This window comes from Chlorocebus sabaeus, chromosome 2, assembly GCF_047675955.1.
Source record: "Chlorocebus sabaeus isolate Y175 chromosome 2, mChlSab1.0.hap1, whole genome shotgun sequence".
Taxonomy (NCBI): Eukaryota; Metazoa; Chordata; class Mammalia; order Primates; family Cercopithecidae; genus Chlorocebus; species Chlorocebus sabaeus.
In genome coordinates this window covers 56,425,138-56,436,281 of record NC_132905.1, presented here as the reverse complement: position 1 = coordinate 56,436,281, position 11,144 = coordinate 56,425,138, and the positions used below count along the sequence as shown (strand labels likewise).

General features: G+C 44.6%; 1 protein-coding gene across 2 annotated transcripts; it reads right to left on the bottom strand.

Moving 5' to 3' along the window:
- Positions 1-8,229: 8,229 nt before the first annotated feature.
- Positions 8,230-10,614, bottom strand: SMIM26 (small integral membrane protein 26). 2 transcript variants are annotated; one of them, XM_037993965.2, is made up of 2 exons: positions 10,414-10,614; positions 8,230-8,553 (listed from the first exon to the last, which is right to left on the bottom strand). In XM_037993965.2, exons 1-2 carry the CDS (start codon positions 10,529-10,531, stop codon positions 8,384-8,386), a joined length of 288 nt encoding a protein of 95 aa, XP_037849893.1. In that variant the 5' UTR covers positions 10,532-10,614; the 3' UTR covers positions 8,230-8,383. The 2 variants fall into 2 exon arrangements, with proteins under 2 accessions (XP_037849893.1, XP_037849894.1); XM_037993966.2 differs by having other exon boundaries at positions 8,230-8,550; positions 10,414-10,604.
- Between the last annotated feature and the right edge of the window lie 530 nt (positions 10,615-11,144).

The following is an 11,144-nucleotide window of genomic DNA, read 5'->3' as shown; positions in this document are numbered from 1 at the left end:
AGAACATTAACCAGAAATCTTATTCTAACACTTTTTTCTCAAGTGCCTAAATAACCTCTAGTCCTTTCTTCTTCTTTGAATCAGCTTTATCATCCTGCTGGTTTTCTCATTCACAAGTTGAACAAATATTTGACATTTGCTCATTCTTGTATTTGACTCATGTTTTTAACTTTTGAAAAGTATACTTGATGGTGCTGAGCCTCTCTGCGTCACAGATACAGAGTGGGACTTTAACAATATTCTTCCATAGCTGGGTGGCCTTTGCCTGCGCAGCACATCAGGGTCCCCAAGACCACCCCCAGGTTCAGTGATTTGCTGGGAGGACTCACAGGATTCAGCATATAGTTATTGTCACGTCTGTGGTTTATTACAGCAAAAGGATATGAAACAAAATCAGCAAAGATAAGAAGTGCACGGGGCAAAGTCTGAAGGAAAACAGGCACAGGCTTCCAAAGCCCTCCTCCTATGGGGTTGCAAGGGACACATTCTTTTCCTCTAGCAGTGATTTTTTTTTTTTTTTTTTTTTTTTTTTTTGAGATGGAGTCTCACTCGGTCAGCTCACTGCAACCTCCGCTTCCTGGGTTCAAGCGATTCTCCTGCCTCAGCCTCCCAAGTAGTTGACATTACAGGCATGCACCACCATGTCCGGCTAATTTTTGCATTTTTAGTAGAGGGGGGGTTTCACCATGTTGACAGGCTGGTCTCAAACTCCTGACCTCAAGTGATCCATGTGCCTTGGCCTCCCAAAGTGCTGGGATTACAAGCGTGAGCTACCACGCCCAGCCTGACAACACTTTTCAAGTGTGGTCTACCGGGGTAGCTCAATAGATACTCAGAATTTAAGTTTTTTTATTGGGAGTTTTAAAATATAGACACCCTCTACATAACACATAAATTACAGGTGGGTGGAGGCAGGGTGAAGGGTGGGCTGGACATAGATGTTTTTGAGTCTGCAGAAGCAACACTTGGACCCCCAGGTACCCACCCCAACTTCTTGTACTTTACTCAGGAAACCTGAGGTTTCTGCTTTGGCCGGAGCAGAGGAGGGGGATGTGGCCCCGGATTCAATGGAAACCCTTATTCTAAACAACCATCTCCAAACCCCTCCCCAGTCTAGTTCCCAGGATTCCTACAGCCAGGCATCTACCCTCAATCCCTGTGGGAGACTGGAGAGAGGACCCTTCTCCTGGAAACTGATAGACAGATGCTGGCATGTCAGTACCTCCCGCTAAAAAAATCTGGCTTGCTGTCTCTAGTGGGCACTTGTCATAGTATCTGTCTTCCCAGCATTTTGTGAACATCCTATATTTGGGGAACTTCTCAGCTTAAAACTCCACATATCCCCACAGTAGAAGCCAGAAATTCTTTCCCAGACTTAACTGCAGCTAAGGCAAAGGAATGTGACCAACACGCCCTGAGTTAGGCATCCCCAAGTGAAACTAGATTCGGAAGCGAGTGATAAGCAGGCTGCTCCAGGAAGCCATTCTGATGTGGGGTCTTCAGAAACTCCCTGCTTAGAGGTACTGGAGTCAGGGGCCCGGCAGGAACAGCCTATTTTTGTCAGCATGACCCCACAGTGCCTGTACCTGGTGGTGGTCTGGCAGGATACTTGGGGTGCCATTCCTGGCTGCACCATCTGTAACTATGTTTCCCTGATGATCCCCCTAATTCTAGGAGTTTCCCAATATCCTTTCCAAAGTTCCTTTTCAGCATGAACTGGCTCCAGTTCTGTGGTGTGTTGCTAAGAATCCCAACTTCAACACCAACCACCAGTAAAAAGCTAGTCATAACTTATCAAACACCTACCCCATCCTCAAGCTGCAGAAGGTTCGTGAAAGGTTCTTAAATCGATGCCCGTACAATAAGAAGGGACATCAGACAAATGCCTCCAACTTGAGACAGAGACAAAAATGAGCCACGTGAAGGAACTTATAGCAGTACAGGAAGAAAGAGTAAGACAACTTAGAATACCTTCAGCCATCAGAAAATACTGTATTCATCAATGAATACGATACCATAAAAAGGAACTAATTTACAAGAGCTTTCTATAATAGCCAATATTAAAATGCAATTAAAAAGTTGGATTACAGCCAGGCACAGTGGTGCACACCAGTAGCTCCAGCTACTCAGGAGGCTGAGGTGGGAGATTCACTTGAGCCCAGAAGTTCAAGACCAGCCTTGGCAATATAGCAAAACCCCATCACAAAAAAAAAAAAAAAAAAAAAAAAAAAAAAAAAAAAAATTGTATTATAGGAGACATAATGTATTTGCTTAGTTTTTGTTGTCTGTTTCTCCGCTGGAAGCTAGAACTGCTTGAGGGCATTGTTTATATAGTACTCAGCACACAGAGCAATGCTGGCTCAGCGTCCCATGGCAGGCAGGGCTATACAAACTGGCCCCAAAGTCTGAGGAAGCTCAGAGGCCAAAAAGGAGGCTGACAAATCTGGTTTCTTAGAAAGAAATATTTAATAGGGACTTAGGAACAGAAGCCGTGTCTGTGTCTTGGGTGGCTGCCAGGCAGGATGGTGGATCCCTGAGCCGTCACCCCTCAGACCCAGGGCTTTTATACCATAGGGAAGGGGTGCTTCAGCAGGGATATGTGGGACAACTGAAGTACAATAACATCAAGGTTGTTGGATCTAAGGGCAGGATTGACTGTAAAGACAAGCTCTTACACAAGGAACAATAGATAAGCTGCAAATCTTAGAGGTATTCATGGACCAAGGGTTAATCAGAATCCAACATGGCAGATCAGCATCCAAGATGGACTTGCTTTGTCCTCCACAACCAAAGTAGGGGCTCGGCAGGTGTCTGTTGAATGTGAAGGATAGTGGAATACACCACCAAAAAATATGCCACTTTGGCATAAGATTTATTTTGAGCTAAAGACACTTGAAAAATAGCAGGTGCAGGAAGGGTGATCTGACCTCCTCTTTTCTTTCTGACAAAAAGAGATAGGCCAGGCACGGTGGCTCATGCCTGTAATCCCAGCACTTTGGGAGGCAGAGGCAGGCGGATCACCTGAGGTCAGGAGTTCGAGACCAGCATGGCCAACATAGTGAAACCCCATCTGTACTAAAAATACAAAAATTAGCCAGGCATGGTAGTGCACCCCTGTAATCCCAGCTACTCAGAAGGCTGAGACAGGAGAATTGCTTAAATTCAGGAGCCGGGGGTAGGAGTGAGCCAAGATCATGCCACTGCACTCCAGCTTGTGTGACAGAGGAAGACTCTGTCTCCAAAAAAAGAAAAAGAAAGCAAGAAAGAGATAAAACTGCCATGTGGAAGATGCCCTCTCTATAGCAGGAGGAAAGAACCATTCTTATCACCAGAGATGGAGAGTCAAGGTCGAGATAATTCCATACAAACAGGCCTTGTTTAAATAACTCTTATCCTCCTCTGGTTTCCTGTACATTTTAGTTATTTTTCCATAGTTGCCTCTTTTTGTTCAACTCAGTATATAACCAGTTGGGTTTTGCCACTTTGGGTCCCCATTTTTCTATGGGGGCTTCCACGTGCATGTAAGAATCTGTACACTTTACTTTGGCTAATCTGTTTTATGTCAATTTAATTCTGAGGCCCAGCCACAAATCCTAAAAAGCATAGGTCAAATTTTGCCTCCTCCACAGTTGTATAAGTAAATGAATGATCCTCTCCCTGAAAAGTCGAAAATAAACAGAGATCAACAGTAGTTAAGAAAAAGTATAAAATAATAAAAAGTAGTCTGGAATGTCTATTAGGAATTCCAGACACACATAAAAAAAATTAAAAGGCAAACGGAATTCCTAAAAAGAAAATGCCCCAGAACCAAATAAGAGTTTCCATAAACTAAGGGCCTACTGAGTGATCAGCCTAATCAATTTTTTTTTAAGCCACACTAGGTGCATCATTGTAAAATTTCAGAACACTAGAGATAAAGGAGGTCCTAAGACCTTCTGGAGAGAAGAAAACAGGTAATAATCAAAGATTAGGACTTTTCAGCTGAAATATTGGAATTGCTAGAATACAGGGGACTGATGCTTTCAAAATTCTGAGGGAGAGTAATGATCAAACCTGGGGTTCTATACCCAGGCCAACTAGTAATTGAGTATGAGAATATGATAAAGACATGTTCTGGTCGGGCACAGTGGCTCATGCCTGTAATCCCAGCACTTTGGGAGGCAGAGGCATGCAGATCACTTGAGGCCAGGAGTTTGAGACCAGCCTGGCCAATATGGTGAAACCCCATCTCTACTAAAAATGCAAAATTAGCTAGGTGTGATGGCGCAGGCCTTGTAGTCCCAGCTACTCGGGAGGCTCAGGCATGAGAATCGCTTGAACTTGGGAAGCGGAGGTTGCAGTGAGCCAAGATCGCACCACTGCACTCCAGCCTCGGTGACAGAGCGAAACTCTGTCTCAAAAAAAAGACATGTTCAGACATGAAAAAGAGACAAAAAATTATATACCCTTTCTCAGAATTATGGGGACACAGATCAAGAAAACAGAGATCCATTATAAGATGGCAAACGAAACAGCAAAGAAAAATGTATGCGAAGTAGAACTAGAGTGATCAGTCCAGATTGTAGCAAGAAGACAAAGAGCTCCAAGATTTAAAAAGAGAAAAGAGAAACTGGGAAGGTTTGTGTGGAAAATTATACTGTGAGGTTAGAGGATGTGGAAAGAATGAGAGAGAAACATCAAAGAAACAAAGCAAATGAAAAAAAGAATGCAGTTAACTCCAGAAAGAAAAGTTATATGAGAAACAATTATAGCTTACTTACTTGGCTTATCAACAAATTATGTTTGTATAGTTAAAACAGGGTAACTATCAATTATTGATTCATCAAAAATATGCAATAGTTTTATTGGTTAGTCAGTTGGAAAGAAGGATCAAATCCTGATTAATAAATCCCATATATGATTGATAAATTAAAGATATTAGTAAAAGCTTATTATTTAGAAATGTGGACATAAATACCAAAAAAAAAAAAAAAATACCTAATAGTTGAAAGCGAGGAGGGATAAAGCAGGAACTGTTTTTTCGGTTACAAACTTTTGATCACTAATTTTTTTTTTTTTTTTTTTTTTTTGAGATGGAGTCTTGCTCTGTCGCCCAGGCTGGAGCGCAGTGGCCGGATCTCAGCTCACTGCAAGCTCCGCCTCCCGGGTTTACGCCATTCTCTTGCCTCAGCCTCCCGAGTAGCTGGGACTACAGGCGCCCGCCACCTCGCCCGGCTAGTTTTTTGTATTTTTAGTAGAGACGGGGTTTCACCATGTTAGCCAGGATGGTCTCGATCTCCTGACCTCGTGATCCATCCGTCTCGGCCTCCCAAAGTGCTGGGATTACAGGCTTGAGCCACCGTGCCTGGTCATCACTAACTTTTTAATGCATTTGCTGCTTTGTTAAAAATATAAAAATTAATTTCAAAAAAGTCATGTTGGCTACTACTATAGAAACCAATTGGAGGGGACTTCAAGTAGAGACAGAGACAGGAAGTTGAGGCTACATAAGCAAAGAGAATGGAGGATTTAAGTAAGGTAGTGTTAAAGTAAACGGGGAGGTGGGAATGGAGTGGAATATCTGCAGTAGAAATGATGGGACCTGGTGGCTGGAGGAAGAAGGAACAAGAAGAGGGAGAAGTCTAGAATGATAGGTTCCTAATTTGAGGAACTGAGCACTCTCTGAGAAAGAGAATGGAAGGAAGAGCAGGCTTGTGGGTGATGGCAGCAAATTAAGTTATGGACGAAGCTGAGGCAGCTAGACATCCAAGTAGCAATGCTAGATGGACATGGATCTTGAGTTCAGAATGCTGGGCTGAAATAAGAGAATAAATTAGATATAGCAAAGAAACCCAGCAAGGTCCCAAGGAAAGCTAGCCCAAATGTCCCCTTAAGCCCCACAAGTGTACAGATCCTGGGTACAGACTGCCAGGTGAGAATAGAAGTTCAGCTGTTTATCCTAGGTGTGCTCTATTAATAACTCTCACCTGCCAAGTGCCACAGCCCTTCAGCCCTTGCCCTTGGTTTCTCTGGAAGTCCCTCATGTTAGGAAATGTCTTCCAAAAGTTTCATGCTAGTGTTCCCATCTCTCCCATACTTCTTTTTTTTTTTTTTTTGAGACGGAGTCTGGCTCTGCCGCCCAGGCTGGAGTGCAGTGGCCAGATCTCAGCTCACTGCAAGCTCCGCCTCCCGGGTTCACGCCATTCTCCTGCCTCAGCCTTCTGAGTAGCTGGGACTATAGGCGCCCGCCACCTCGCCCGGCTAGTTTTTTGTATTTTTTAGTAGAGACGAGGTTTCACCGGGTTAGCCAGGATGGTCTCGATCTCCTGACCTTGTGATCCGCCCGTCTCGGCCTCCCAAAGTGCTGGGATTACAGGCTTGAGCCACCGCGCCCGGCCTCTCCCATACTTCTGATTCACTTGCTTCTCACCTTCCCCGTCTACCGTCGCACACTGCTTCTCATTCATCAGTTTGATGCCAACCAAGATGGTCCACTGGAATACACAGCCAATTGGCACAAATCCATGCTTGACCTGATATCCCTTGGGAAGTTGAGTCTCTGCTGCCAGCATCTGGAGCTGCTGTGATTTTGGAATCCTTGTCACTAAGGCTGACTGCACCACAGCACTCCTCAGGCCACCTATATGGTGGAACTGACACCAGTGAGAAATCAAGATGAGGATCTGAAAGTCATAGCACTATAGAGGAACCCTGAAATGTCTAATTCCTGTCCCACCACACATCTCTACTCACAGGGTCCTGATAGCTATGAACAGGAAAACACTACCTAAATGAGAAACAAATGCCACATTATTCATAACTGAGGCAGTCTCTATAATCCATAGGCAGGGATCTGATAAAAACTGAACCGAGTCTCTTGCAAGGGTGGAAGCCAAACACTGGGTTGAGGAGAGGCTGGTCAGACTTTGGCACTGCACATGGGAGGTAGTATCTTCTTGGGATACTTATTATTCCAGAAAGGTGGGAAAAGCAGCTGGTGTGCAATAAGAAAAGCAAGGCCAAGAGCCCAGGCAGGCTCAGTGAGTGGCTGCCTGCATTTCAGTCCCAGTGTCAGGTCTTCTGAAGACCTCAACATACTCTGCATTTTTTTTTTTTTTAAGATGGACTCTCGCTGTCACCAGGCTGGAGTGCAGTGGTGCGATCTCGGCTCACTGCAACCTCCACCTCCCAGGTTCAAGCGATTGTCCTGCCTCAGCCTCCCAAGTAGCTAGGACTATAGGCACATGGTGCCATGCCCAGCTAATTTTTGTATTTTTAACAGAGACAGGGTTTCACCATGCTGGCCAAGATGGTCTCGATCTCTTGACCTCGTGATCTGCCCACCTCGGCCTCCCAAAGTGTGGGGATTACAGGCGTGAGCCACCGCTCCTGGCCCATACTCTCTGCTTTAATTCTGAGCTACAATACATTTTTTAAAAACACCCCCTTTTAAGTTCACTTGTTTGTTGCCTGCAACCAAGAGACCACTGAGGAAACTGGTTCAGCATCAATCATGTCATTCTGACTGCATTCTCAGCATTAGAATAGCACTGGCCACAGCTGGTGGGTAATCCACACCTGCCGAAGGAATGAGGGGTATGTGCACTAGTCCTAAAGAATAGGTCCAGTCTATTTAATTCAGAAGTTACAATCTAATTTATATCATACTTACCCAGTATGCAGTAGTACCCAAAGGGCTACTGTAGATTCAGTAGAATCCCAAACTGAATGTGGGGATTTGCTGAAACTCACCTTAAAGTGGCCAGTAAAGCTGTGCCTAATAGCAACATGAAAGAAATACAAATCTTCCTTAACTAGTTTCAGGAAATCAAGCTTATGGAAGCTTTATGTGAAATTTCACATCAGTCTTTCACTCATGCTAATACAGAGGAACACCTCTCGAAAATGCAGATAGTAGGCCAGGTGCGGTGGCTCACACCTGTAATCCCAGCACTTTGGGAGGCCGAGACAGGCGGCTCACGAGGTAAGGAGATCGAGACCATCCTGGCTAACACAGTGAAACCCCGTCTCTACTAAAAATACAAAAAATTAGCCGGGCGTGGTGGTGGGCGCCTGTAGTCCCAGCTACTCAGGAGGCTGGGGCATAAGAATGGCATGAACCCGGGAGGCAGAGCTTGCAGTGAGCCAAGATTGCGCTACTGCACTCCAGCCTGGGTGACTGGAGTCTCCCTCTCAAAAAAAAAAGAGACTCCCTCTCAAAAAAACAAAAAAAAAGAAAATGCAGCTAGATTCCTTCAAGAAAATATTTATTGCAGATTATTAGTGATTATGTTTTACAGCAATTTTAAATACATACATTTTTCACAAACACAAAATGGGAATCGAGGCAGCTATCAAATTTAAATGTTGAACCAAGTCCTAGTTTTCAGAATTCAGCAGCCAGTCATGGTTCTGCACCAGGGCCACCAGTCCACGATTTCCAATAGTTGAGGATCTTTTCTGTAATTGGAACAAAATCTTCTTTATATATGACAACTGTTTCCACATAAAATCCTTTTGGGCGTTCAGATACTTCACTGAGTGTTTCAGTTGTTAAGCCATCCTTTTGGTCTACTTTATCACCATTAAGAGAAAAAAAAACAAAACACCTGAATTATTAACTTAGAAAGCAGTCACTAAAGTCTTAGAAATTAAGATAAGAATTATGTTCACTCCCTCCAACCCCAATAAGGAAGAAAGGAAGGGAAGGAAGGGAGGGAAGGGAGGAAAGAAGGGAGGAAGGAAGGAAGGAAAGGAAGGAAGGAAGGAAAAAGGAAAGGGAAGAGAAGGGAAAGGGGGAGGGAAAGGAAGGGCAGGGCAGGGGAGGGGAGGGGAGGGGAGGGGAGGGGACAAGAGGGGAGGGAAGGAAAGGCCAGATGCGGTGTCTCACGCCTGTAATCCCAACACTTTGTGGAGGCCGAGGCGGGTGGACCACCTGAGGTCAGGAGTTTGAGACCAGTCTCACCAAGCTGGTGAAACCCCCTTCTCTACTAAAAATACGAAAATTAGCCAGGCGTAGTGGCATTCGCCTGTAATCCCAGCTACTGGGGAGGATGAGGCAGGAGGACTGCTTGAGGTGGGAAGTGGAGGTTGCAGTGAGCCAAGATACCACCACTGCACTCCAGCCTGGGCGACAGAGCTAGACTCCATCTCAAAAAAAAAAAAAAAAAAAAAAAAAAAATTTCGCCGGGCAGTAGTGGCAGTAGTGGCCTGTGCCTGTAACCCCAGCTACTCGGGAGGATGAGGCAGGAGAATCGCTTGAGCCTGGAGAGGCAGGTTGTGGTGAGCTGAGATCATGCCACTGCACTCCAGCCTGGGCGACAGGGTGAGACCCTGTCAAAAAAAAAAAAAAAAAAAAGAAAGAAAGAAAACATAAACATGGACATTAAAATATTTTATATAAAATATAAAATATATATTTATATTTATAAATATATAAAATATTTATATTTATTTATAAATATTTATATTTATAAATATAAAATATAAAAATATAAACTATTTTACCATATATTATATATAAAGTAAATATATATAAAATTTTTTGGTGGGTAGAGATAGTGGTCTCCCTGTGTTGCCCAGACTGGTCCCCAACCCCTGGGCTCAAGCAATCTGCCACCTCGGCCTTCCAAAGTTATGGAATTACAGGCGAGAGCCACTGCACCCGGCCAAAATGTTTTTAAATGCCTAATGCTGGACACATGTACTTTCAGGCCACTGATAGCTTCATCACCAAACGTAATCTTCAGCATAGTTTTTACACAACAACTTTACTGATATATAATTAACATATCATACGATTAACCCACTTAAAAGATACAATTTAATGTTTTTTAGTACATTCAGATTTGTGCAACCAGCACCACAATCAATTTAAAAATATTTTCATCCACAAAAGGAATCCATACCTTTGGCAGTCATTCCCCATCTCCCCAACCCTTCAGCCCCTAGTAACCACACTGATCAACTTAATGTCTCTATACATTTCCAGCATATTTTTCAAAGCTGAGAAACTTTCCTCCCTTTGCGCCTAGTAACTGGAAGATTTTAATATGCCTTGACTGCTAAAAGTCCTGAAATTGCTCGCCATATATCATGAGGGACAGTAGTACTGAAGCATCACTCTAAAAATCACCGGACAGAGTCTCTGAAAATCCACCTTGCACTTTACACAGATTCCTCCAATTCCGAGTACAGGGACGGCCCTATCCAGTAAATGACTAAGATTTAGGTAACAATATTTACAAGGTATTAATAATTCCTGGCGTCTAGTTCTTTGCAGATTCCATTATAACAAACGGGTGTTAGCACCCGTTTCCATTAGTTTTGCAGAATAAACCTGGGGTTTACAGAACACGGAGGTTGTTTCCACGACCCCCGGGGAACTCTCCACCGAAGGCCGTATGTCCCGGGGCAGGCCCCGCCGAGCCCTACCTGATGACTTCGCCATTGTCCGGCTGTAGTAAAACAGTGAGCCCAACACAGACCAGACGCCGATTCCGTAGACCACCGACATCCGCCGGTACCAGGCCCTGAACTCATTTCTATACATGGCTACGCCGGCGACTGCCTCGATTCTCGCAGGCCCACGGCGGAGGCAGGACTTCCGGTGAGGGAATCGCTGCCGTCCCTGCCGCCGGAACCATCAAGGAGCCGCCAGTTTTCCGCGTCCGCTTCCGGCTCTGCCCCGATGCATCTTGGGGCCTGTGGTCCGGAAAGTTGCTCTGGTGTCCGGACTTTCGGGTGCAGAGCTGTGGGCGTGCGATACTTCTTACCACGTGACGAGGACTAAATGACAACTTCTTAGAGGAGAAGCTTCTCACTTACAAAATTGTAATGGCTTCGTGGGCTCCAGACGGTATCTGAAAAGGTTACTTCCAATTCCTCTTCCAGTTTTCAGATTTGCAGGGTTACCGCTTGTCTCTCCCCGCAACTCTTCTTTTCCCCATTTTCCTTTCCGGAACGCTGGGTGAACTTTAAATGCCTCCAGGCCAAAGCTAATCCCTCCGCTAGGCTCTAGGTCTTATTTTTTCCTGCCTCAGGGGCCTTTCGCCTCATTGACACCCTAAGCCCTAAGCCCTCCCCCATCTTCATCACTGATGTTTATCATTCATACAAACGTGCCCGTGTCTCAAAAACAAAAAATCTCCTTCGACTCCGTCCAG

Bases quoted from the DNA above. Each gene is read 5' to 3' on its own strand.
- SMIM26 (XM_037993965.2), bottom strand. From the start codon at position 10,531: ATGTATAGAAATGAGTTCAGGGCCTGGTACCGGCGGATGTCGGTGGTC. The intron at 8,554-10,413 runs GTAGGGCTCGGC...ATGGTGATAAAG, and splicing joins GACAATGGCGAAGTCATCAG to TAGACCAAAAGGATGGCTTA.